The sequence below is a fragment of the Macrobrachium rosenbergii genome, chromosome 41 (assembly GCF_040412425.1).
Source record: "Macrobrachium rosenbergii isolate ZJJX-2024 chromosome 41, ASM4041242v1, whole genome shotgun sequence".
NCBI classification, from domain to species: domain Eukaryota; kingdom Metazoa; phylum Arthropoda; class Malacostraca; order Decapoda; family Palaemonidae; genus Macrobrachium; species Macrobrachium rosenbergii.
In genome coordinates, this window is record NC_089781.1 from 48,222,394 (window position 1) to 48,247,189 (window position 24,796).

The 24,796-nt window shown below is 40.7% G+C and overlaps 1 protein-coding gene across 1 annotated transcript in view; it reads left to right on the plus strand.

Moving 5' to 3' along the window:
* Positions 1 to 24,511, plus strand: part of Hmgs (hydroxymethylglutaryl-CoA synthase) — a gene marked incomplete at its 5' end in the record, with an annotated part of 657,494 nt that extends 632,983 nt beyond the window's left edge. The window contains one exon of the mRNA XM_067084337.1: positions 22,558 to 24,511. Within this exon, the coding sequence (XP_066940438.1) occupies positions 22,558 to 22,760 (203 nt within the window). The remainder of the gene's footprint in view (positions 1 to 22,557) is intronic.
* Positions 24,512 to 24,796: the final 285 nt, after the last annotated feature.

Sequence of the window (24,796 nt, forward strand, 5' to 3'; positions counted from 1 at the left end):
ACTGATAAAAGCTAAAACTATGAGTTATTTTTTGTTGTATTTTACATGAAATTACGCACATTTTCATGTATAACACTTTATGTAAGGCCTAATAGGAAACGGTGCGAAAATTACGACAAGGTGACTACAGAAATTTTGAGATTTTCAGCAGAGTTACCGCGCACGGAGGGAAGGAAAAAGTTTTTTTCAAAAATTCACCATAAATCGAAATATTGGGCTAGAGACTTCCCGTTTATTGCAAAATGAAGGTAAATAATTGAAGGTTACTAGAATGTAAGAGTTTTAGCTTACAATTGCATTTTTCGACCATTTCGGTCGAGTCAAAGTTGACCGTAGGTTTAAATTTTGGCACTTATCGTGATTTATATGAAAATATTTCAAAACTGATAAAAGCTACAACCATGAGTTATTTTTTGTTGTATTCTACATGAAATTGCGCACATTTTCGTGTATAACACTTTATGTAAGTAGTAATAGAAAACGGTGCGAAAATTACGACAAGGTGACTAAAGAAATTCTGAGATTTTCAGCAGAGTTACCGTGCGTGGAGGGAAGGAAAAAGTTTTTTCAAAAATTCACCATAAATCGAAATATTGTGCTAGAGACTTCCCGTTTGCTGCAAAATGAAGGTAAATGATTGAATATCACTAGAATGTTAGATTTTTGCCATAATACCTAAATTATATATATATATATATATATATATATATATATATATATATATATATATATATATATATATATATATATATATATATATATATATATATATATACATATATATATATATATATATATATATATATATATATATATATATATATATATATATATATACAGTATATATATATATATATATATATATATATATATATATATATATATATATATATATATATATATATATATATACATATATATACAAGTACACACACATATATATATACAATATTATATTTTTTTTATTTTGGTACGAATACGTAACTAAAAAAAATGCAGGTGAAAAACTTTTATTTTGTATAAAACGAAATAATATACAAAACACCAATAAATACAGATATATAAAAACTTGTAATAAATATAAAATTAAATATAAAATCAATGCAGAATACTCACTCGTAATCACTCATAATCCTGACTCTTCGTTCTGTTCTTGTTTTCTCCTCTCCATTGAAGAGTCTTGCATTTTTTTTCCTCTCTCGACATGACAAGGTACAGGTGGGGGAGGAGACGACACCTTACTGCAGATGGGCCGCCCTTTTGCGGTCCGCTGTGCCCTCCAGTGTCCCTCGGGTAGGCGCACTCCAATACATGACCGCAGTGTGGGACTTGTGGTCACACTCCCCGAACTTGCAAAGTGCTACCTTGCAGGTGCGACAGATGTACCGGGTGTCTCTACTTCTGCCATTCGCATGGCACACCCGGCACCGTTTCTGCTTACGCCCTTCTAGGAGCTCCAGTGTGTGTGATCTCCGGCCTGCAGCCGACACACAGGGTCCACTACCCGACGGGAATGCGAGGGAGGGCAGCAGTAGGGACAGGGACAGCAGGGGCGGCATCGGCAGGAGCAGGACGACCGAGGTTGGCCCTCCTAGCGACATCTGCCCTATCCTCTCGGGGCAGATCTGGAGCTCGGGGCAGGGGGGCGGTGTCGGAAGGCCATTCCTCAGGATTAAAGTTTATTAGGGCATTCCCGGCCACCTCAAGAAACTGGGTGTCGGAATTGTACCCACAGTAGAGGATGTAGGCATTCTGGAGGGCCAACTGAAGGAGGTATTTGAGGAGCTTCTGTGTCCACCTCCTGGTTCTCCTGGCGAAGGGATAATACTGGATGAGTTGATCAAAGAGATCAACAATCCCATGTGCCTATAGTAGTGCCCAGTGACGGTAGGCTGCTGGACACGAAACTCCTCATACGTAACTTGGCCCTGCCGACATGTCTTCTTCCGCTGAATGACCTCTTCTTGGATGGGCTCATGACTCCTCGTAATTATGGGCACGAGTCGGACCCCCTTCCAACAGATGATGAAGACATCTCCCTTCCGCCGCCACTCTGTCTCCCCTCTTGCCAGATGTTGCGGCTGGCTAGTGAACCTCTTGAGGACATTCAGGGCCCCACGCACCAACCGAAGGGTACCACTGACGTGCACACCTGCTTCATACAGTTCCTGGGCCAGGGATACCGAGTTATAATAATTATCCATAAACAGGTGGTATCCCTGGTTACGAAACGATCCACAAGACCGAAGACAGTGTCACGAGCGTGAGAAGACCCCAGAATACACAGAGAAGTCCACAACGTATCCAGTGTTGGATTCTGTAATAAAAAATAACTTCACTCCATATTTCTTTGGCTTCTTGGGGTTGTACACTTTTATACTTAGACGCCCTTTGTTTGGCATCATCCCCTCATCCAAAGAAAGGTTCTTAGAAGGAACCACGAGAAACTGGGACCATTCACGAATGTAGTCCAACACTGGGCGGACTAAGATGAGGCGGTCGGGGTTATTCCGGGGTATGGCCCTTCGGTTGAAGGCCTTGAAATACCTGTCCAACACCAGAAAACTATCACGGGGCATAATGCCAGGCACATTGGGCGTACTTAAAAAAAAATTCCTCCTCTAATATTGCCTGACGTCAGCAGCCGGCATCATTCCAAAGAAAATGTGGAGCCCCAAAAAATGCGCCATGTTCGTGAGGTTGCAGCCCGCCAGCGATACGACAACGTTGTCTGCAGTTCCTCACGGCAGTACCGAGCGTAATCCGCCATCTCTGCAAGGGAGGTATTCCAGCAATTCCCCTCGCCAGGAAGAGCTGAATGAACCCCAGTGCACTGAGAGGCACAGGGACGGTCAGTCCAGGTGCTGCCGTGAATGGATGCATGTTAGGTGGGGTGGAGTCCTCCAACCACCCCTCATCACTTCCGGACAAACGGCCTTCACCTAAGCTGCCGCGACGTTGCGACCTTCTATGGGCCTGTGCGCGCTATGCGTGGGCACGACTTCTCGCACTCCCACCCTCCCCACTGGCCCATCTCCCTCACTTTCACCATCACTTTCTGTCTTGTCCCCACCAGCCACAGTCAGTGCCTCCTCCTCCTCTTCAGACTCTCCCTCATAGGTGCTGAAACCACTGAACTCCAGTTCACTTTCCTGCTGTGGCTCTCGTACGGGCATTGGGGGCAAATACTCGTTCATCACTGACATCGGGCGTGATGTCCTCGTGACTAGATGACCAACCCACCTGCTCTCGATCGAGCTCCAACAAGTACTCATCAATGTCCTTTTGTTGGAGGCCTCCCAAATGCTTACGAATGCCCCTCATGACACCCCGATGCTTCCTAGGGTCGTAAAAGGCACAGGATGTGGTCCTTGGTCCCTTTTGGCCACACGTGGCTGCACAACACGGCGTTGAAAAGCTGGGTCACCTTGGGTGCTTGGTCCCTCTCCAGGATCCAAATCTAAAACTCGCTTCACACGCTCACTACCGACAGGCAATACACACCTTTCACGGTCCTGACGACGTTGGGACATCTCTGCAAACGTCCTGTTGCATCACAAATATGCTAACACTTGCAAAAGTTCTGCAAAACACGAATGTGTCAAGAAATCGCTCTCCGACAATGTGTCGCTGATGCTCTGTAGTGTGAGAAGAAAGAAATTCGCGCATGCACGGCTGGGTAACGCTTGTAAACTAAACAACAGCGTGATCCGTGAACTCCCAGCATCCCTCAAGGCGCATGATTTAAAATCTCGCAAACTAGGCCTATAACTATTTTTCTGCGAATATTTAAAAATTTTTTTGTAGTCGACGTACCGTGCACGTCCACTGGCACCTGACAGACAATTTTAGTCAATGTACGATACGCCCAGTCGCCATTTAAGGTTAATACAGAATGGACCTGGTACCATCCTCACCAGACTTGGAGAAACCACTAACAGAAATGGTTTTCTTACCTGTGCCTATAGCATTAAAAAAATTAAAGAAATCACCCTTTACCAGGTCAGTGAAAAATGGATATCTACTTCCTTTTTGAATTAGGGCCCAAGTTGCTCAACAACTAGCCTCGTCAGAATTTTATGCTAGGCTCCGACTCTTAGCATTATAACATCCACCACCTTGCTGGAAGTTGCCATCTTAAGGCTTCCAGAACATCCCAGGATAATTTTTGCTGTTTGAGGCCAAAAGTCTTATGAGAACCCATGGAAAGCACTCTTTGACTTCCTAGAATGGTTATAAAATTGTGAATGGAAGCATTGAGAGCTCCATCAAATCACTCTCCAGTGTCACTGCATTGTTACATTCTAACCCTTTTCTGTAAGGACCTGTTAGAGGAGTCTGTTGTGGCTCAACTCAACGAGCATGCCCATTAACAGAATTGTACACGATACGCTCTTCTGGAAAAAGAGGAATTCAAGAAACAAAGAACCCAAAATTTCCCTTTACCCAACCCCAAAAAGGCTCACTTTGATCAAAAATCATATACGCCTTCAGTCACCCCCAAAAATTTTTCCTCAAAAAACAGATAGGTGGTCAGAAGAGACAATTCCATGCAAAGGGACAACAACAACTTCAAGGCCATCCTTTTTCACAAGGTCCAAAACCATCTCATAGGGGAAAAGGAAAACAACACCTGGAGTGTCTATCAAAGGTGAAGGCAGAGGAGGCGGCAGATACCAAGAGGAATTATATTGGTTGGGGGTCAGCTTTGATGACATCACAGACAATGGAAGTTTTCCTGTGGGGGACAGAAACTTGGCGTGATATTTGCCACCAAGTATGTCTCTTCATTGTCCTCAAAATGGACTCATCCAAGAGAAGAGTGATCCTCAACCAATTAACACTGAGCAAGCACATTGTTGGCCGAAAGTTTTGGATAATTACCGTTGCCTAAGTACATTGAATCATTTCAAAAAGAGGCTCGGGCAGTTTCTATGGATCTGAAAGATGCACACTGGCACATCCCTATAGCAGTTCCCTTCCGCCCCTTCCTAAGGTTCTGAATAGGGAAAGGTACGTACAGATTCAAAGTCATGTCCTTTGGCTAAATATTGCCTAAAGAATATTTTTCAAAACTAGCAATGGTATTACGTTCGAGAACTCAAACAAAAGATCTGGGGGCCCACAAAAAAAGAGTGCTTGAAAAACCTAAGAGCAATGGCCAACAGACTACAGTACAGTCAAAAGGTTTTATTATAAAATTTAAAACATCCTGCCTCACTCCCAGCAGACATCCTGCCTCACGCCCAGCAGACATTTTCAGTGGTTGGGACTGTGTTGGGATACTCTTCACGGCCTGTTGTCTCTCCCCATCGTACTCAAAACAGAATAAGGCAAGCCCTCAAAAGGTTCCTTGCACAGCCCGGAGTTTCCAGATGGCTGCAGTTCTCTCAGTAATAGATCCAATACATAGATTTCAACTAAAAAATGTGAACAAATTCTGGCTATCGATGCAAGAAAAAGATGCTAGACAGACCTCATCAAAGGATTAAAAGAGTTGGGGAGATACTTCGGCCTTAGATTTGGAAGGAATCTCTAATGAAACAGGTCACCCTGACTTCTCCATCTGTAAGGAGTGACAAACTCACAGGTGCCTCGTTGACAGGTTGGGAGGACATTAGGAGGATTGTCAGGTGGCAGGGAGGTGATCAGCCACTCAGGAATTGTTATATCAAGTTTCTGGAGCTGATGGCTGTCTTTTGTCCCTCAAAAACTCAAACCTCCAGAAGGGAGAGAAACATAACCATAATATCCTACATCAAGAGGTCTGGATCACATTCACCTCCTCAATGTGGTAATGTTAGCCATCCTTCGGATGGCGCAGGCAAGGAAGTGGCACATGTCTGTAGTTCACCTCACAGGGTGTCTCATTGTAATAGCAGACTCTCTATCAAGGAAAACGACAGCCTCAACAGAGTGGATGTTGGACAACCACTCTTTTCAAATAATGGCCAACATCCTTCCACAACCGGAAGTGGACCTGTTCGCCACATACTAGAATCACAAACTCCCAATGTATGTGTCTCAAACCTGGACAGTCACGCAACAGCAAGAGATGCCTTCCTTAAGACTGGAACAAGGGGGTGGATGATAATTTTTCCTCCATTGTCCCAGATTTCAAAGGTTTTGAGCAAACTTCTAACCTTCATGGAATAGTGTACTTAACAGGCCCAAATTGGCCAAACAGGCATTGGTTCCTATTACCTCAACAACGGACAAAAAGATCAATTCCACTGTCGTCCGCTGTTCTATCCCAGACAGTAGGAGGGAAGTCTCTCCTTTTGGCTTTTAGACCTTCACGTATAGATTTTTTAAAAATGCCTATCATGATAATTACTCACTCAACATTGCTAGGTACCTAGTGCAAAAATTACGGACTTCTATCCAGCATTACCAGTCCGTATGGAAGATATGGTTAGATTATATCCATACTGAGAGCCCAGTTGAGGTTCCTATAGAAACTTTTTCTTATATACCCTTTGAAGACAAATGCCTTGTGGTTACAACAGTCATGGCATACAAGGCTGCATTAGTGGAACCCTTGGTTTATGGATTCGGGATTGACTCAGTATAGAAGTTGTCACTTCCCTTCTGCAGTCTTTTGCTTGCTACAAAGGCCCACTCCCGAAAGGCTTCCAATTGCTTGGTCCCTGAACAAGGTGCTTAGACTTCTATCAACCCCTCAATTCAGTGGACCCAATACAACCACAACGCACAGGCTACAGAAATGTGATCTTCTTGATTGCATTAGCATCAAGAGCTCGTACAGTATTAGTGAACTGGGCTCTCTTAGATGGGGACGATGCATCACGCAAATAACTGACCATCAGTTATTATTGTCCCCTGGCCCATCATTCCTGGCCAAGAATATGGATCCTTTAAAAAAGGAAATCCATTCTTATAAGAAAAATTCAATTTAGCAGACAAGACATTATGCCTGGTTCAAGCACGTAAGGTTTACCTAGAAGTCACGGCAAACACCCCAGAAGGTCCTATTTTCCTACACCCTAGCACAAACTAACCACTCTCCCTACAAAGACTGAGAACGATTTTAGTGTTTTCTCATTAAAAAGGGAAATCCACACTCTTCCCGTAGGTCACATGATGTTAGGAAAGTATGTCTTTGGCCTTCTTCAGAAATGTCTCTTTCAAAGAAGTCTCCAAATGTATAGGGTGGTCATCAGTTAAATCATTGCCACATGTTTGAAAAAATTCGACTACACTGTGTATCAGTAGGTGGCATAGTTAGTCTTAACCATTATTTTATCATAAAAAAATGTATATTTAGTCGTGAAAATACAATAATTAGTGAATATTGCTCTATGAAAAAACCCGTGAATTACCGAATTTTCTGCGAATAATTTTGAGATAGGCTCCACAGAAAAATCTGCGAATCAGCCGCAAATCCAGAACCGCAAATAGGCGTGGGTCAACTGAAATTATGTACGTATATGAAAAAAAATTAACTAATGATTTTCAGTAATAAAACTCCCAATTAATGAAATTTGAAAAATACTCATAGTTCACAGCACAGCAAAATCTGAATGCATGACAAAACTGATCCTTGGAGGTGTACCACCAGGATTTAACGATTAAGCCCAGCTGCAACATTATTAAGGAACAAATTCTTTTACAGGTGCTTAAGATTAGGCACTTGGCTTTCTGCAACGATGTCTATGAATTTTGCCAGATTGGCAGCACGACATAGAAATGTTCTGGCGCGACCCGGGTAACAACAATCTGCTACAAACACAGACCAGTTACTGTCACCACTCCCAGAAGTGGATTAATGGGGATCTCAGCCAATTTGTGCACTGTGTGAGAATGGTGAAGGAAAACTGGGTAATCTCTGTTGGCAAGGGAAAGAGCCTTTTGCCTCAAGTCCTTTTGCACTTATCACTGTTTCGATCAAGGCACTATGCTGGCTAAAACCAACTATGAGAGAATTCATTGAAATTTGTAGGCCTGTCTTCTGAAGCCCTTGATAACCATTACAATAAGCCCTTTAAGGACAAAGAGCAGATAAGAGCAGATACGCTTAAAAATAAAGAATTGTTGAAAACTTTAACAATCAAATGATGAAAATACAAATGAGTAGCTTGACTAGTAAATTCGACTAAAAAGCTGAATGCTTATGAAAAGGAAATGGGAACTTGATAAACAGGTTTTTTCTTAACTATTGTATGTGTATGGTTTTTTCTTACAATTTATTGTATGTGTATGGACTCGTAAAGCCCACAAAACATTTTTTCCTGCAAGGCTAGTAATTAACTCAGTTCTGCAATGTACAGTAAAACAAAATGCTTTGTCAATATTCTAAACCACTTGTTTGGTACGATTTTTTGTGAATTTTGATTTAGTATCTTTTTTCACCAAAATACCTTCTGATTTGTTCGAAATTTTGCCCTGCACACTATAGTCTGCTGAGTGTACTTAATCAAAAGGGGGTGTGGAATGGGTGGAGCAGTGTGATAAATGGACTTCCCTTATCATAAATAAAGTAATTGAAGGCTCCTTTGTGATTCTTGAAAAGAAGACCGTACTGTAATTGAGAAATGCATCTAATCATAATTATGGGCCACTTGTAGCAGTATTTTTAATATTTAAGTTAAAATATTGCTACAAGTGGCATACAACAGTATTAATGAAGACTGTAACAGAGCAATCCTCGTGTGTTGCAAATCTGCACTTACCTTAGAGTAATAGTGGAAAAGAAGATAACTGTTGTTTTGGGTCGGCAACTCTGAATCAACCCATTTCATCTTCATGTCAGTGGTGAAAGGTGAATGGGAGGGCCCCTTCCTTTTTGATGACTAGTGGGGTGACTAAAGAGAGGAGAACATACTGATTAACTGTGTCATGTATGTAGATGAGAGAAGGTAACATCAAATTTCAGGTTCTATAGAAGAGGTTTTAAAATAATGATGTTGATAAAGTCATTGATGTCCCAAAACTACTAATATTATGTATGGTATTTAACCATTTTTATCTGCTGGTAGATCATTAGAAATTGCATCACATTTTTACCTTTAAACCATTGTCGTCATGATACTGAATGACCAAACTGTTCCAGTGTCAGGTCACTGGACCAGACTGTCACTGGATCAAATCAGATCAAATATTTATTTGGAGTGCATTTACCATATCAGACTCATAAAGTACATTTTATCCAATTTTACTGAAGAGATGGTAACCTCATAAAGAAATTTGAGTCACTTCATTAGCTTGTTTAAGCACTGGCTCTTGTGCTGTTTGGTAATTTTGCAAAACATAATTATTACTTCTGTAAGAATCTTTGAATAATTTATGCCATTGAAAGTATTTTAAAGATTTTATTGATTTTTATTTTTGTCAACCGAAATTCCTAAAATTTGTACTGCTATCCATGCCCAGGGAGCTATGGATTTTCGTTCATATATTCCTACTGTCATGTTTGGTTCTTCTTACCTCTCTCTCAGTGTCAGTAATGTTCAAGTAAGATGTCTTACTAGTTTGAATATATGTTGATCTTAACTTTTATACTTTAATAAAAATATATCCTTTCTTCTTTCAGCACCATACTTCCTGTTGGCAAGGTGGAATCTTTGTTCCTGGTACTTGGTACTTGACACATAGATGAAATGCATCGCGTCAGTATGAACGCCGTCCTCTAATTTGTGTTGATAGCACAGATTGTGTTTCAAGTACATCGTTGAATTTAGTTAAGGAATCAACGTTTATGTCAACAGACCCTTTGCCACAAAATGTTTAATAATTGAATATGCTGTAAAATACTAGGATGAACTTTGCTATACTGTTAGAGGTTGTTACACAGTTACCATACATGCCTTTGTTTTCTTAAATTTTTTGTCTCTCGAGATGCATGCAGTTCAGAGGTATTTCCAATAATATTTTTTGATTTTGTTATTACTTGTTTTTATGGTTCCTACCAAGTACTGCTTTACAAAAAATTACTGTTGATGTTACTGTTCATATTCATGGTAATCATTTTTTCTTTTATAATAATTTTCTTTTTACTTGTTTAATAACTTTGTTGTTGAAGTGTATTTCAGTATTCTTTGAGGATGTTTCATAATTATATGTATGTACCATATTAAAAAATATTTGGAAGAACTTTTGTTTACTGCAGGTAGTTGCCAGGGCCATCAGTCTTAACATTATAGGCCCCGTCAAGTCAGTGCACACTGTGGCCCCTGCTTACACAACCACTTACAGGAAGAAAAATTTAAATGTTTGATAAAATTTAACATATATTTATTGTATTGGTACTTCCAACAAACTCACTGTAAAAAAACATGGTGTACAGCAAAGATTAATCAACACAAACGTTTGAACACTATAGCATGAACCCTGTAAACACAAAAATTTCAACATGTTAATGATAGTCAATTGGTAAACCATTCAGATGGAGATGGCACAGTATGAAATTAGGATGAATTATTTATCATCAATGAAGTGTTCAACACAAATATTTGCAAAATTTTTTGCAGAGAATTGCTTTACAGTGAACCCTCAGACTCGCGGGGATGCTCTCACCACGCCCCAAGAAATAGCTAAAAATCCGTGAATACTTAAAACCCTCTAAAACACTTAGAACTGCCCATTTTGATAGTTTAAACACAGAAAAACCCTGTAAAAATGCATATACCTGAGTATTTTAATAGTTTTATCACAAAAAGTGCATTTATTCATGAAAATTATATGAAAATACAGTAATTAGTGAATATTTCTCAGTGAAAAAATACTGCGAATGGGCAAATTTTCTGTGAATAATGGCTAGATATGTTCCACATAGAAACCTGCGAATGCGTGAGTCCTTGAATCATGAGAACGCTTAATCTGGGGCTTACTGTATAATTAGCTTGAAGTCAGTGGTCTTCAGCAAGTCACAACATACATAGATTAGCATGGGACCCTATGCTTGTGGCCCTGGGCAACTTCCCAGCATGCCTGTCAATGGTTGTTACCAAGTAAATTTACCACAGGTTGGTGCCACATACCTTTCTGGGAATTATTTTACCATTTGCAATTCATGTACAGTAATTAAAAATCGTCCAAATATTTTGTAATTCATAATTTTCACTATTACCAGAATTTACTTGATTTTAGTGTGAAAAAAAAATTACGGTTGATCTTATGGGTTGCAAATGTTAGTTATTTTCTTTTGAATTTGTGTAGTAACTGTATTGATGAGGGGTATTTCGGTATTCATTGAGAACATTTGGTGTCTGTCACAAACATGCAGTGCATAATCAGTAGAGAGATATGGCCATTTGTTGCAGAGAACATATTCTTGTAAGTTCAGCATCAATAGAAATAGCAGAAGTAACCACCTAAGTTACCTAACCATATGTAAAATTAAGGACATGAATTATGTTGTGATTAGATTGTAGTATTAAATAAAATGAATAGTCATTTCAGTATCCATTTTCAAACAGTGTTTTGTCTAGTGTTGTACACTTTTAAATGAATTACAGATTTATGAAAGCTAACTTTCATTAACCCTAGAAAGTGTCCATTGGCAAGGGAATCTCTGTTTGCTTAAAGTGTGCCTCAAGTTAGTCATGTATTCTTATTAGTGAGGTAGACATGAATAATTCTAGGAGTAGGGTCTTTAGCCATGTATTTCTCATGCTTTATATATTGATTCCAAAGTTCTGGATAAGGAAATATAAAACCAACATAGCTTTTGATGTATAACACACAACAAAAATACTCCATGAAATTGTCAAATTTAAATGAAATATGTGATTCATTGCAATATTTATCATACAGATTAGTATTGATGTGATAAAGTGGAGAGAGGAGAGTGTCAAGAAACTCAAGTATTAGAAATTTGACACTGTTCAAAAGAATTTTCTGAAGTTATGGATAGCCTTAATATTACAATTGGAATGCATGAAAGTTTTGGAAAAGATGCTACTTAAGATACAGTATTGGTATGTAATTTGGCATTTTAGAGTAAAAATTCAGGTTACAAATTTTTTTTCCCAAAATTACATGGATTTTACATTATGGAATTTTTTTTTCCTAACCAAACATAGTATTAAAGTGATGTATAGAGAACGTGTATCTATTGTCATTCAAATACAGTAATACCATAAAAAGAAGAAACAGTAAAGGGATTTTGACAAAGGAAAATCTGTTTCTGAGGGAGGCCCGTGTCACCCGGTGAAATTCCATTCTTACACGAATTTCTAGGTAGAAATATTACTAAATATACTAGAGAAAAAGCTTTCAGGAATGCTGGGAGTTACTACCCCAGATCGAGCATCTTCAATGAAGACGTCGGTGTAACCAAGGGTGAGTGAAGGAATCGCAACCACAGAGCCACACTCGATAGACATCCCCATGTCAAGATCCCCAAGAAGAGTGAGGGGCCACACAGCGCCCACGCTCCCCAGCCACGGCGACTCCAGCGCCATCTGAACTCATTCCAGACTAGCACCACCCCCCAGGCTTGGCATGAGCCAGTAGGGGGGCGAACCTGTACCTCAAAATACTCTGGGGGTCACCGACATCGGGGCCTCCCTCAGAAATAGATTTTCCTTTGTCAAAATCCCTTTTCTGAGCTCGCCCTGTCACCCGGTGAAATAGTGTCAGAGAATCATGCAAGACTGCAAAGCTACAACAGAATACAAAAAGGTAATTGGAAAAAGAAACATACTATGGAAAAATAGATTTAATTAAATATCTCAACTATGAAAATTGGGCTTAACTATAGGTAAATACTGGTGGCATAATACACCACATCAAAAAGATACAATGAAATATAAACTTAACCTAGGAACAAGGTAGAAACACCAACATATAGTACAAATAGGGGAAAATAAAAGGCCCCTACCATCCAATAGAATAACCAGTAATTACAAACTTAAACCTAAGAGCAATGAGATATAATTGAAAGACAAAATTTTTGAGGTACATGAAGCAAAATAAAAACTGGCTTCAGCACCTCTGACTTAATCTAAATCCAACATATCAAATCCAAATCACAAGACAAGCAATAATCAGGTAATACCAGTATCGATTATGAGGAGCAAGGCAGTGAGGCATGATAGATCCAGAAAGGCAGGCAGTGAAATAAATGAGGCAGGCGGGCGGGGAAAGGAAAGGGATAAGAGATAATTAAGGTGGGGAGATGACACTCCTGCAGCCACTGTAGAAAATTTTAGAGCTTCGAAAGATTTTAAATAGTGGCGTTTAAAACACTAGAGGTGATTTCCATCCTGTATACTTGGTAAGTTCAGCAAAATCCATATTATAAAAATAATTAGTGGAGGTAGCTACTGCTCGGATATCATGAACCCTTTGAACTGAATCTGCTTAGCTTGTTTAATAAAATACAGAATTTGTTGTCTTATAGCATTCAAAGAGAGAGTACCACCTTTCTCCCTGATGAAAAAGAGGACCCAACTTAAACTGTGGAGTTCTTTGTAGGTAAGACTTTAAGGTATATACTGGACATAATGACTGGTCTTGAGGAAGAGGCACCACCTTCCAGGGGACCACCTGTCCTGAGGGTCTTCATTCTTAGCTAGGAACGTATGATCAGGGAAAGGAGGACTTCTCGGACAGAAGGAAATTAACATGATCATCACCTCTAGTGATGGCTGATAGCTCTGAAATTCTGGCACCAAGCCAAGCTAATCAGAAACAAGGTTTTCCTTAACAGATCCAAATATGAGCATAGAGAATTATCAATGTCAGTGGCTAATTTCAAAACATCGTTGAGGAACCAGGTAACGGAAGGAGGGCGAGTTACTGGTCTCAAAACGGGTACATGCTCACAGGGATGGAGGAGAAGTATGAATCTGTAAGGTCGATATTAAAACCATTAAAAAATACCTTCTTTTGCTGGCTGATTTAGCTGTAGTAATAGTGGCCAAGGCCTTTTTCAAACAATGACCTAAAGAAAGTAACTGTTAGGTTGGTTGTCATAGTTTGAGCTCCAGATGCCTTTAAAAAGGGCGCCAATTTTTGACTGCGAATCGCACTGTCTGAGAGTAGAATCTCTCTTGTCTGATTCCAAAACAGAGTGTTGACGGGGCCAATGTTTGCTCCTTCTTGGCAGCAAATTTTATAAAGTCCATAAAACCAGTGCATTCTGAATTCTTATGTTGACAGTCTTTGCTTGTACTAATGGGTCAGTCTGGGTTTGGGATTGATGACACCGCGAACTTGAGTTCTGTAGAGAGAAAACCAGTTGCTCTTCTCCAATAGGGAGCTACTAGAGCCAATTGGCCGTTGAATGACCTGAGTTTGTGTAGAACTTTAACAACATGTTTATTGGAGGAAACAGATATATCCTCTCCCAACAATTCCAATCTATGGACATCGATCCGCGGCTAAAGCCTGAGGGGTCCAGGTTGGAGCCACGTAACAGGGAAGCTTGTGATTGCCCGTACAACAGATCCACCTGAGGCCCGAACCCGGCGGCGAATCCACTTGAAGGAGTCCCCGTCCAGAGACCACCCGCCTCCAACGGAGTAGTCCTGGACAGGGAGTCCGCCACCACGCCCCGCACTCGCTAGGTGGGTGGCTGACAGATGCCAGCCGCTTTGTTCGCCAAGGAGAAGATAGCTGCCACCATCACCTGGTTTACGCGACCTGGATTTGGAGCCGCCCCTCTGATGCAATGAACCACCACAGTGTTGTCCAGCACAAGCCTGATGTGAACTGCCGGGCGAAGTTTTTGAGTGTTAGAAACACTGCCATAGCTCAAGGTGTTTATGTGAAACTGTTGGAACATTGTAGACCACGTTCCTGAACTTTTGTTTTGAAATGAGTACCTCCCCAACCGCTTAATGAAGTGTCCGTGGTGGATTACCAACGCTGGAGGGGGAAATGGAGTGAAAACTGACTTCGACAGGCCACTGGTTGTGGGACCATGGCCGGAGTCTTGTCTTCAAGATTCGGATTGAAGAGACTTGCCTCTGAGCCTGACATTGGCTCGCCTCCGCCACACCTGTTTATATCTTTTAGTTTCGCTTTCAAAAGCAGGTCCGCTACTGAGGCGAATTGAAGGAGCCGAATTTTCTTGAGACCGGCGGATGCTGCTTTGTCCTCAAAATTTTCTCTGGTAGCGGCGGTAATCTCTTCCGCTTGGGTGGCGGGAGGGACAGTTCAGGTCAGGTCCCATTGGAGGCCTAGCCACTGGAACCGGGATTCGGAGTCAGGCGGGACTTCTCCTGTTCAGCTGAAAGCCTAACGACCCAGAAACTTGATCACTATGGTCGTAGCCTTCCTGCACCCAGAAACTGTCGAGCCCAGATTATCTAATCGTCCAGGTAAGCCGCCAGGGAGACTCCCCGGACCGTAGCTGCAAGAACGACTGTTTCTGCCAGTTTGCAAAAATTCTGGGGCTACATTGAGTCCGGAAAGGCATGACTCTGAAGGAGTAGGCTTGTTTCCCGAGTTGAAACCCAGGAAGGGAGAGAGAAGTTCCACGCAACCGGGGACGTGATAGTAAGCGTCTGAAAGATCGATAGAGGTGGTGACGGCTCCATGCGGAAGTAGAGTCCATTACCTGAGCTACCGTAAGCATCGAAAACTTGTCGCATCTTATGTAGCGATTTAGACGTGATAGATCTAGAATCACTCTTTGTTGACCGAATCTTTCTTTGGAACAGTGAACAACCTGCCTTGAAATTTGAGGTGCCTTACTTTCTTTATTGCTCTCTTGTTGAGAAGCTCTGTCACAAAGTCCTGTAGGGTTTTGGAGGGTTGGTAAAACCTGGTCAAAGGAGGATCCTTGATCCAGCTGCAACCCAGACCTTGGACACAATGCTGTGTGCCCAGGGGCTGAAGGTCCACTGGTCTTTGAACCAGTAGAGGCGACCACCTACCTGACTGGTCTCAGTGGGAGGAAGAGGGTTTGCTTCCTCTACCACAGCCTGATTTTCCCCGAGAGGCGGATCCAGCTCTACCTCTGTATGGGGCGACCCTGCCTCCCCTTGCACTTCTATTAAGGCCGTGAAAGACACCACGGCCCTCATAGGAGGAGTTGTGCGCGGAGAAGAGACATGCGATGGTGCAGCAAGGGGTTGGGCTGGTTGAACCAGCACGTATTGGTGGGGTTGAGCCTTGGAGGTAGAGGGTTGGCCTACCGCCGAGACTGGGACAGCTTGAGCCACTGTCTGGGGATGAGGCCTCCTTCTCCTGAAGCGTTCCCGACTAACCCTGGGAACTGCCAGCCGGGAGTTTTTTTTTTCCGTTTGAAGGCGGAAATACCCCACCTAGCGCGGCTTTGATTAGCCCTAGTAGCTTCGCTCAGGACCTTCGAGACTTCGTCCTCTGGGAAGAGATTAGTTGCCCAGATGGAACTCTTCATGAGCTTATTAGGCTCATGGCGAATGGTGGCATCCGCGAAAATGAATTTACGACGCTCCAACTTTAACCATGAAGTCATACAGGTCTGACTGAAAACCTGCCAACAGGATTTAGCCAGAACCTGGAAGAGCTGTTAGCTCTGCATGAGACGGCGACCGCCTCTGACAGACACAAGGAATTCAAAGACCAGCTCAGTCTTGTCCTTGCCTCGAACTCCGTCTTCAGGAGAGCTTCTGGGAGTTTGGGAAGCTGCTCACTGAATTGCGAGGACGCACAGAAAGCATCTAATTTACCCACCGTAAAGGTGGATGGGCGCATCCCTCCAGAACTCCTCACCTCCGGGAATACCAGGGATGTGGAGTCCGTCTCCCTGAGCTGAGGCAAGGGTTTGCCTTGGCAAGCAGGCCTGGGCCGTCGCCAAAGCAACTTTATTCAGTCAGGAGTGGGTAACTTGTCTCCTAAGGAGAACATGGTATAGTTCCCCTTGAACGGGTGGAGTTTTGTATTCTCCGCTTGCCACTCCGTGAGAGTCTAAGCAGAGCCGATTGTTAACTTGGTCCCTAGGGAAGATCACCGTCTCCTTTGGGACCTTATCTGATCGCACCCAGGCTTCCTCCGTCAGCCAGCTAACAGAAGTTTGTACTACTTGTGTCAATCTTGGGCTGAAGTTTGTTGCGCCGGGTTTCGCTCTAGAAGAAGAGAAACCAATTGCTCTTCGGCAGTTGGGTGCCACAAATTACTACTTAACTTTCTTGAATGATCTGAGTTTGTGTAAAACTTTCATTAGTAGGTTTATTGGTGGAAACAAATAAATCCTTTGCCCACCTGTTCCAGTCTGTTATTGCATCCAATGGGTGAGCTAGAGGGTCTAGATTGGGAGCAATGTAACACAGAAAACTTGTGGTTGCTCTCTGTGGCAAACAGGTCACCTGGAACCCGGTACCTGAGAACCGTCCTCAGTGTCACTGCATTGTTACATTCTAACCCTTTCTGTAAGGACCTGTTAGAGGAGTCTGTTGTGGCTCAACTCAACGAGCATGCCCATCAACAGAATTGTACACGTATACGCTCTTCTGGGAAAAGAGGAATTCAAGAAACAAAGAACCCAAAATTTCCCTTTACCCAACCCCAAAAAAGGCTCACTTTGATCAAAAATCATATACGCCTTCAGTCACCCCCAAAAATTTTTCCTCAAAAAACAGATAGGTGGTCAGAAGAGACAATTCCATGCAAAGGGACAACAACAACTTCAAGGCCATCCTTTTTCACAAGGTCCAAAAACCATCTCATAGGGGAAAAAGGAAAAACAACACCTGGAGTGTCTATCAAAGGTGAAGGCAGAGGAGGCGGCAGATACCAAGAGGAATTATATTGGTTGGGGGTCAGCTTTGATGACATCACAGACAATGGAAGTTTTCCCTGTGGGGGGACAGAAACTTGCGTATATTTGCCACCAAGTATGTCTCTTCATTGTCCTCAAAATGGACTCATCCAAGAGAAGAGTGATCCTCAACCAATTAACACTGAGCAAGCACATTGTTGGCCGAAAGTTTTGGATAATTACTGTTGCCTAAAGTACATTGAATCATTTCAAAAGAGGCTCAGGCAGTTTCTGTGGATCTGAAAGATGCACACTGGCACATCCCTATAGCAGTTCCCTTCCGCCCCTTCCTAAGGTTCCGAATAGGGAAAGGTACGTACAGATTCAAAGTCATGTCCTTTTGGCTAAATATTGCCTAAAGAATATTTTTCAAAACTAGCAATGGTATTCGTTCGAGAACTCAAACAAAAAGATCTGGGGGCCCACAAAAAAAGTGCTTGAAAAACCTAAGAGCAATGGCCAACAGACTACAGTACAGTCAAAAGGTTTTATTATAAATTTCAAAACATCCTGCCTCACTCCCAGCAGACATCCTGCCTCACGCCCAGCAGACATTTTCAGTGGTTGGGACTGTGTTGGGATACTCTTCACGGCCTGTTGTCTCTCCCATCATACTCAAAACAGAATAAGGCAAGCCCTCAAAGGTTCCTTGCACAGCCCGGAGTTTCAGATGGCTGCAGTTCTCGTCAGTAATAGATCCAATACATAGATTTCAACTAAAAATGTGAACAAATTCTGGCTATCGCATGCAAGAAAAAAGATGCGAGACAGACCTCATCAAAGGATTAAAAGAGTTGGGGAGATACTTCGGCCTTAGATTTGGAAGGAATCTCTAATGAAACAGGTCACCCTGACTTCTCCATCTGTATGAGTGACAAACTCACAGGTGCCTCGTTGACAGGTTGGGAGGACATTAGGAGGATTGTCAGGTGGCAGGGAGGTGATCAGCCACTCAGGAATTGTTATATCAAGTTTCTGGAGCTGATGGCTGTCTTTTTGTCCCTCAAAAAAACTCAAACCTCCAGAAGGGAGAGAACATAACCATAATATCCTACATCAAGAGGTCTGGATCACATTCACCTCCTCAATGTGGTAATGTTAGCCATCCTTCGGATGGCGCAGGCAAGGAAGTGGCACATGTCTGTAGTTCACCTCACAGGGTGTCTCATTGTAATAGCAGACTCTCTATCAAGGAAAACGACAGCCTCAACAGAGTGGATGTTGGACAACCACTCTTTTCAAATAATGGCCAACATCCTTCCACAACCGGAAGTGGACCTGTTCGCCACATACTAGAATCACAAACTCCTAATGTATGTGTCTCCAAACCTGGACAGTCACGCAACAGCAAGAGATGCCTTCCTTAAGACTGGAACAAGGGGTGGATGATAATTTTTCCTCCATTGTCCCAGATTTCAAAGGTTTTGAGCAAACTTCTAACCTTCATGGGAATAGTGTACTTAACAGGCCCAAATTGGCCAAACAGGCATTGGTTCCTATTACCTCAACAACGGACAAAAAGATCAATTCCACTGTCGTCCGCTGTTCTATCCCAGACAGTAGGAGGGAAGTCTCTCCTTTCGAAGCCGAGACCTTCACGTATAGATTTTTTAAAAATGCCTATCATGATAATTACTCACTCAACATTGCTAGGTACCTAGTGCAAAAATTACGGACTTCTATCCAGCATTACCAGTCCGTATGGAAGATATGGTTAGATTATATCCATACTTAGAGCCCAGTTGAGATTCCTATAGAAACTTTTTCTTATATACCCCTTTGAAGACAAATGCCTTGTGGTTACAACAGTCATGGCATACAAGGCTGCATTAGTGGAACCCTTGGTTTATGGATTCGGGATTGACTCCAGTATAGAAGTTGTCACTTCCCTTCTGCAGTCTTTTGCTCTACAAAGGCCCACTCCCGAAAGGCTTCCAATTGCTTGGTCCCTGAACAAGGTGCTTAGACTTCTATCAACCCCTCAATTCAGTGGACCCAATACAACCACAACGCACAGGCTACAGAATGTGATCTTCTTGATTGCATTAGCATCAGGAGCTCGTACAGTATTAGTGAACTGGGCTCTCTTAGATGGGGACGATGCATCACGCAAATAACTGACCATCAGTTATTATTGTCCCCTGGCCCATCATTCCTGGCCAAGAATATGGATCCTTTAAAAAGGAAATCCATTCTTATAAGAAAATTCAATTTAGCAGACAAGACATTACGCCTGGTTCAAGCACGTAAGGTTTACCTAGAAGTCACGGCAAACACCCCAGAAGGTCCTATTTTCCTACACCTAGCACAAACTAACCACTCTCCCTACAAAGACTGAGAACGATTTTAGTGTTTTCTCATTAAAAAGGGAAATCCACACTCTTCCTGTAGGTCACATGATGTTAGGAAAGTATGTCTTTGGCCTTCTTCAGAAATGTCTCTTTCAAAGAAGTCTCCAAATGTATAGGTGTGGTCATCAGTTAAATCATTGCCACATGTTTGAAAAAATTCGACTACACTGTGTATCAGTAGGTGGCATAGTTAGTCTTAACCATTATTTTATCATAAAAATGTATATTTAGTCGTGAAAATACAATAATTAGTGAATATTGCTCTATGAAAAACCCGTGAATTACATAATTTTCTGCGAATAATTTTGAGATAGGCTCCACAGAAAATCTGCGAATCAGCCGCAAATCCAGAACCGCAAAAGGCGTGGGTCAACTGAAATTATGTACGTATATGAAAAAAATTAACTAATGATTTTCAGTAATAAAACTCCCAATTAATGAAACTTGAAAAATACTCATAGTTCACAGCACAGCAAAATCTGAATGCATGACAAAACTGATCCTTGGAGGGTGTACCACCAGGATTTAACGATTAAGCCCAGCTGCAACATTATTAAGGAACAAATTCTTTTTACAGGTGCTTAAGATTAGGCACTTGGCTTTCTGCAACGATGTCTATGAATTTTGCCAGATTGGCAGCACGACATAGAAATGTTCTGGCGCGACCCGGGTAACAACAATCTGCTACAAACACAGACCAGTTACTGTCACCACTCCCAGAAGTGGATTAATGGGGATCTCAGCCAATTTGTGCACTGTGTGAGAATGGTGAAGGAAAACTGCATCTCTGTTGGCAAGGGAAAGAGCCTTTTGCCTCAAGTCCTTTTGCACTTATCACTGTTTCGATCAAGGCACTATGCTGGCTAAAACCAACTATGAGAGAATTCATTGAAATTTGTAGGCCTGTCTTCTGAAGCCCTTGATAACCATTACAATAAGCCCTTTAAGGACAAAGAGCAGATAAGAGCAGATACGCTTAAAAATAAAGAATTGTTGAAAACTTTAACAATCAAATGATGAAAATACACAATGAGTAGCTTGACTAGTAAATTCGACTAAAAAGCTGAATGCTTATGAAAAGGAAATGGGAACTTGATAAACAGGTTTTTCTTAACTATTGTATGTGTATGGTTTTTCTTACAATTTATTGTATGTGTATGGACTCGTAAAGCCCACAAAACATTTTTTCCTGCAAGGCTAGTAATTAACTCAGTTCTGCAATGTACAGTAAAACAAAATGCTTTGTCAATATTCTAAAACCACTTGTTTGGTAATGATTTTTTTTGAATTTTGATTTAGTATCTTTTTCACCAAAATACCTTCTGATTTGTTCGAAATTTTGCCCTGCACACTATAGTCTGCTGAGTGTACTTAATCAAAAGGGGGTGTGGAATGGGTGGAGCAGTGTGATAAATGGACTTCCCTTATCATAAATAAAGTAATTGAAGGCTCCCTTGTGATTCTTGAAAAGAAGACCGTACTGTAATTGAGAAATGCATCTAATCATAATTAAGGGCCACTTGTAGCAGTATTTTAATATTTAAGTTAAAATATTGCTACAAGTGGCATACAACAGTATTAATGAAGACTGTAACAGAGCAATCCTCGTGTGTTGCCAAATCTGCACTTACCTTAGAGTAATAGTGGAAAAGAAGATAACTGTTGTTTTGGGTCGGCAACTCTGAATCAACCCATTTCATCTTCATGTCAGTGGTGAAAGGTGAATGGGAGGGCCCCTTCCTTTTTGATGACTAGTGGGGTGACTAAAGAGAGGAGAACATACTGATTAACTGTGTCATGTATGTAGATGAGAGAAGGTAACATCAAATTTCAGGTTCTATAGAAGAGGTTTTAAAATAATGATGTTGATAAAGTCATTGATGTCCCAAAAACTGTTAATATTATGTATGGTATTTAACCATTTTTATCTGCTGGTAGATCATTAGAAATTGCATCACATTTTTACCTTTAAACCATTGTCGTCATGATACTGAATGACCAAACTGTTCCAGTGTCAGGTCACTGGACCAGACTGTCACTGGATCAAATCAGATCAAATATTTATTTGGAGTGCATTTACCATATCAGACTCATAAAGTACATTTTATCCAATTTTACTGAAGAGATGGTAACCTCATAAGAAATTTGAGTCACTTCATTAGCTTGTTTAAGCACTGGCTCTTGTGCTGTTTGGTAATTTTGCAAAACATAATTATTACTTCTGTAAGAATCTTTGAATAATTTATGCCATTGAAAGTATTTTAAAGATTTTATTGATTTTTATTTTTTGTCAACCGAAATTCCTAAAATTTGTACTGCTATCCATGCCCAGGGAGCTATGGATTTTTCGTTCACATATTCCTACTGTCATGTTTGGTTCTTCTTACCTCTCTCTCCTCAGTGTCAGTAATGTTCAAGTAAGATGTCTTACTAGTTTGAATATATGTTGATCTTAACTTTATACTTAATAAAATATATCCTTTCTTCTTTCAGCACCATACTCTCCTGTTGGCAAGGTGGAATCTTTGTTCCCTGGTACTTGGTACTTGACACACATAGATGAAATGCATCGTCGTCAGTATGAACGCCGTCCCCTGATTTGTGTTGATAGCACAGATTGTGTTTCAAGTACATCGTTGAATTTAGTTAAGGAATCAACGTTTATGTCAACAGACCCTTTGCCACAAAATGTTTAATAATTGAATATGCTGTAAAATACTAGGATGAACTTTGCTATACTGTTAGCGGTTGTTACACAGTTACCATACATGCCTTTGTTTTCTTAAATTTTTTGTCTCTCGAGATGCATGCAGTTCAGAGGTATTTCCAATAATATTTTTTTGATTTTGTTATTACTTGTTTTTATGTGGTTCCTACCAAGTACTGCTTTACAAAAAAATTACTGTTGATGTTACTGTTCATATTCATGGTAATCATTTTCTTTTTATAATAATTTTCTTTTTACTTGTTTAATAACTTTGTTGTTGAAGTGTATTTCAGTATTCTTTGAGGATGTTTCATAATTATATGTATGTACCATATTGTAAAAAATATTTGGAAGAACTTTGGTTTACTGCAGGTAGTTGCCAGGGCCATCAGTCTTAACATTATAGGCCCCGGTCAAGTCAGTGCACTGTGGCCCCTGCTTACACAACCACTTACAGGAAGAAAAATTTAAATGTTTGATAAAATTTAACATATATTTATTGTATTGGTACTTCCAACAAACTCACTGTAAAAAAAACATGGTGTACAGCAAAGATTAATCAACACAAACGTTTGAACACTATAGCATGAACCCTGTAAAACACAAAAATTTCAACATGTTAATGATAGTCAATTGGTAAACCATTCAGATGGAGATGGCACAGTATGAAATTAGGATGAATTATTTATCATCAATGAAGTGTTCAACACAAATATTTGCAAAATTTCTTTGCAGAGAATTGCTTTACAGTGAACCCCCGTATTCGCGGGGGATGCGTCTCACACCCGCCCCCGCAAATAGCTAAAATCCGTGAATACTTAAAACCCCTCTAAAAACACTTAGAACTGCCCATTTTGATAGTTTAAACACAGAAAAACCCTGTAAAAATGCATATACCTGAGTATTTTAATAGTTTTATCACAAAAAGTGCATTTATTCATGAAAATTATATGAAAATACAGTAATTAGTGAATATTTCTCAGTGAAAAATACTGCGAATGGGCAAATTTTCTGTGAATAATGGCTAGATATGTTCCACATAGAAACCTGCGAATGCGTGAGTCCTTGAATCATGAGAACGCGAATACGGGGGCTTACTGTATAATTAGCTTGAAGTCAGTGGTCTTCAGCAAGTCACAACATACATAGATTAGCATGGGACCCCTATGCTTGTGGGGCCCCTGGGCAACTTCCCAGCATGCCTGTCAATGGTTGTTACCAAGTAGTTACCACAGGTTGGTGCCACACATACCTTTCTGGAATTATTTTACCATTTGCAATTCATGTACAGTAATTAAAAAATCGTCCAAATATTTTGTAATTCATAATTTTCACTATTACCAGCATTTACTTGATTTTAGTGTGAAAAAAAATTACGGTTGATCTTATGGGTTGCAAATGTTAGTTATTTTCTTGAATTTGTGTAGTAACTGTATTGATGAGGGGTATTTCGGTATTCATGGAGAACATTTGGTGTCTGTCACAAACATGCAGTGCATAATCAGTAGAGAGATATGGCCATTTGTTGCAGAGAACATATTCTTGTAAGTTCAGCATCAATAGAAATAGCAGAAGTAACCACCTATTAAGTTACCTAACCATATGTAAAATTAAGGACATGAATTATGTTGTGATTGTTGATTGTAGTATTAAATAAATGAATAGTCATTTCAGTATCCATTTTCAAACAGTGTTTTGTCTAGTGTTGTACACTTTTAAATGAATTACAGATTTATGAAAGCTAACTTTCATTAACCCTAGAAAGTGTCCATTGGCAAGGGAATCTCTGTTTGCTTAAAGTGTGCCTCAAGTTAGTCATGTATTCTTATTGGTGAGGTAGACATGAATAATTCTAGGGAGTAGGGTCTTTAGCCATGTATTTCTCATGCTTTATATATTGATTCCAAAGTTCTGGATAAGGGAAATATAAACCAACATAGCTTTTGATGTATAACTTACACAACAAAAATACTCCATGAAATTGTCAAATTTAAATGAAATATGTGATTCATTGCAATATTTATC